The sequence below is a fragment of the Etheostoma spectabile genome, chromosome 18 (genome assembly GCF_008692095.1).
Source record: "Etheostoma spectabile isolate EspeVRDwgs_2016 chromosome 18, UIUC_Espe_1.0, whole genome shotgun sequence".
Classification (NCBI taxonomy): domain Eukaryota; kingdom Metazoa; phylum Chordata; class Actinopteri; order Perciformes; family Percidae; genus Etheostoma; species Etheostoma spectabile.
Window position 1 is genome coordinate 17,354,768 of NC_045750.1, and position 1,483 is coordinate 17,356,250.

At 41.6% G+C, this 1,483-nt stretch overlaps 1 protein-coding gene across 5 annotated transcripts in view; it reads right to left on the reverse strand.

Moving 5' to 3' along the window:
- The window catches only part of tab2 (TGF-beta activated kinase 1 (MAP3K7) binding protein 2), a 46,631-nt gene that overhangs the window by 2,108 nt on the left and 43,040 nt on the right, over positions 1-1,483 (reverse strand). For 3 of the 5 annotated variants that reach the window (XM_032542427.1, XM_032542428.1, XM_032542429.1), the window contains exon 7: positions 426-506. The exons of the other annotated variants lie outside the window; for them this stretch is intronic. In XM_032542427.1, the coding sequence (XP_032398318.1) occupies positions 426-506 (81 nt within the window). The remainder of the gene's footprint in view (positions 1-425; positions 507-1,483) is intronic. 5 annotated transcript variants of the gene reach the window in all.

The following is a 1,483-nucleotide window of genomic DNA, read 5'->3' on the forward strand; positions in this document are numbered from 1 at the left end:
AATGTAAAAAAAAAAAAAAAAGTTTTAAAAAAAATTGGGGAAAGGCTCAGAAAAAGTCGACAAACGTCGAAAAAGTGACAAAATCATTGGACGAAAGTTGCTGCTAAAGGCATTGGACACACTTTTAAAAATATCGCAATAATACCGAAAACCGTGATCATTTTGGTCACTATAACCGTGAGCTTAAATTTTCACACCGTTAAATCCCTAGTTGGGTTGTTACTGACATTTTAGTTCATAAAACACTTTAAGTTTAATTAAAGCTTAAATACCGAGGGATGGCTATGGATTTCCAAATAATAAGCAAATAGCTTACAATAATTAAAAGACCTGGTACATTAAGACAAGGGGTTTAAATTTCAAAGACCATATGGTTAGTGAAACAGGAAGGAGGAATAAAAGAAGAGGAGGACGGAGATACCAACCGAGTGGGAGAGAAGGGGAAGGACCAGAGGAGGGCTCCATCATGAGCTCAGAGGTCACATTATATCTACATCCTCTCCTGTCTGGCCCAGGTATGATGGAGCCGAGCAGAGAGCAAGGGATGGATGGATGGATGGATGAAAGCAAGGTGGGAAATGGATGGTTGAATAAAGAGCAGCAGGTAGGGAGGAAGAAGAAAAGTGCAGAAATGACACATAAAACAGGGTTAAACCAAAATTGGGGATGATTTGTAATGTAATGATTGACTACATCTGAATAAGGAAAATAAAACCACATATTTAATCTATTATAAATGCAACCCTCATTTTGCAGAGATGTATTCCCCGCTGTGTGTTGGTCACTGTGGATTAACAGCTGTGAGCTCCATTTTCTTTTGTAGAATCATGAAGCGGCAAAACAGTGAGTGCTGAAATGTCCATTATAGTCACAAAACAGTGCTAATGTCGTTTCAACGATGTTGGTATTGGCAACCTATATCGGTATAACCCTGATACAAACATGAATGGAACAGTGAAGTTGGTACCATCAACCTTTGAGAACACTTTAGGGCCATCCTAGTCTAGCTTTGCCAGACCTTCCTCCACAGCACTGCAAAGGAGGGTCTGGCTAGGCAACACAGCATTCTGAGATGGGAGAAAAACGTGCTCTGGGGCACCCAGATAGCTCAGTTGGTAGAGCGGGTGCTCATGTATAGAGGTTTACTCCTCGACGCAGCCGGCCCGGGTTCGAATCCAGCCTGCGGCCCTTTGCTGCATGTCACTCCCCCTCTCTCTCCCCTTTCTTATCTTAAAACTGTCCTGTCAAATTAAAGGCCTAAAATGCCCAAAAAAATAATCTTAAAAAAAAGAAAAGAAAAACGTGCTCTGGTTTTTTGGCATTTCTTTAAACCAATCACCAGTCAGCGCAGCAAGCAGCCACGGTGCCTCTGCTAAACAGCCTCGGGAAGGAACTTGTTTTGGTGGAACATGTGTACGTTAAAAAGTAGTTTTAGTCGTGCATCAGAAAACTCAGATTGGACAGATAGTCTAGCTAGCTGTCT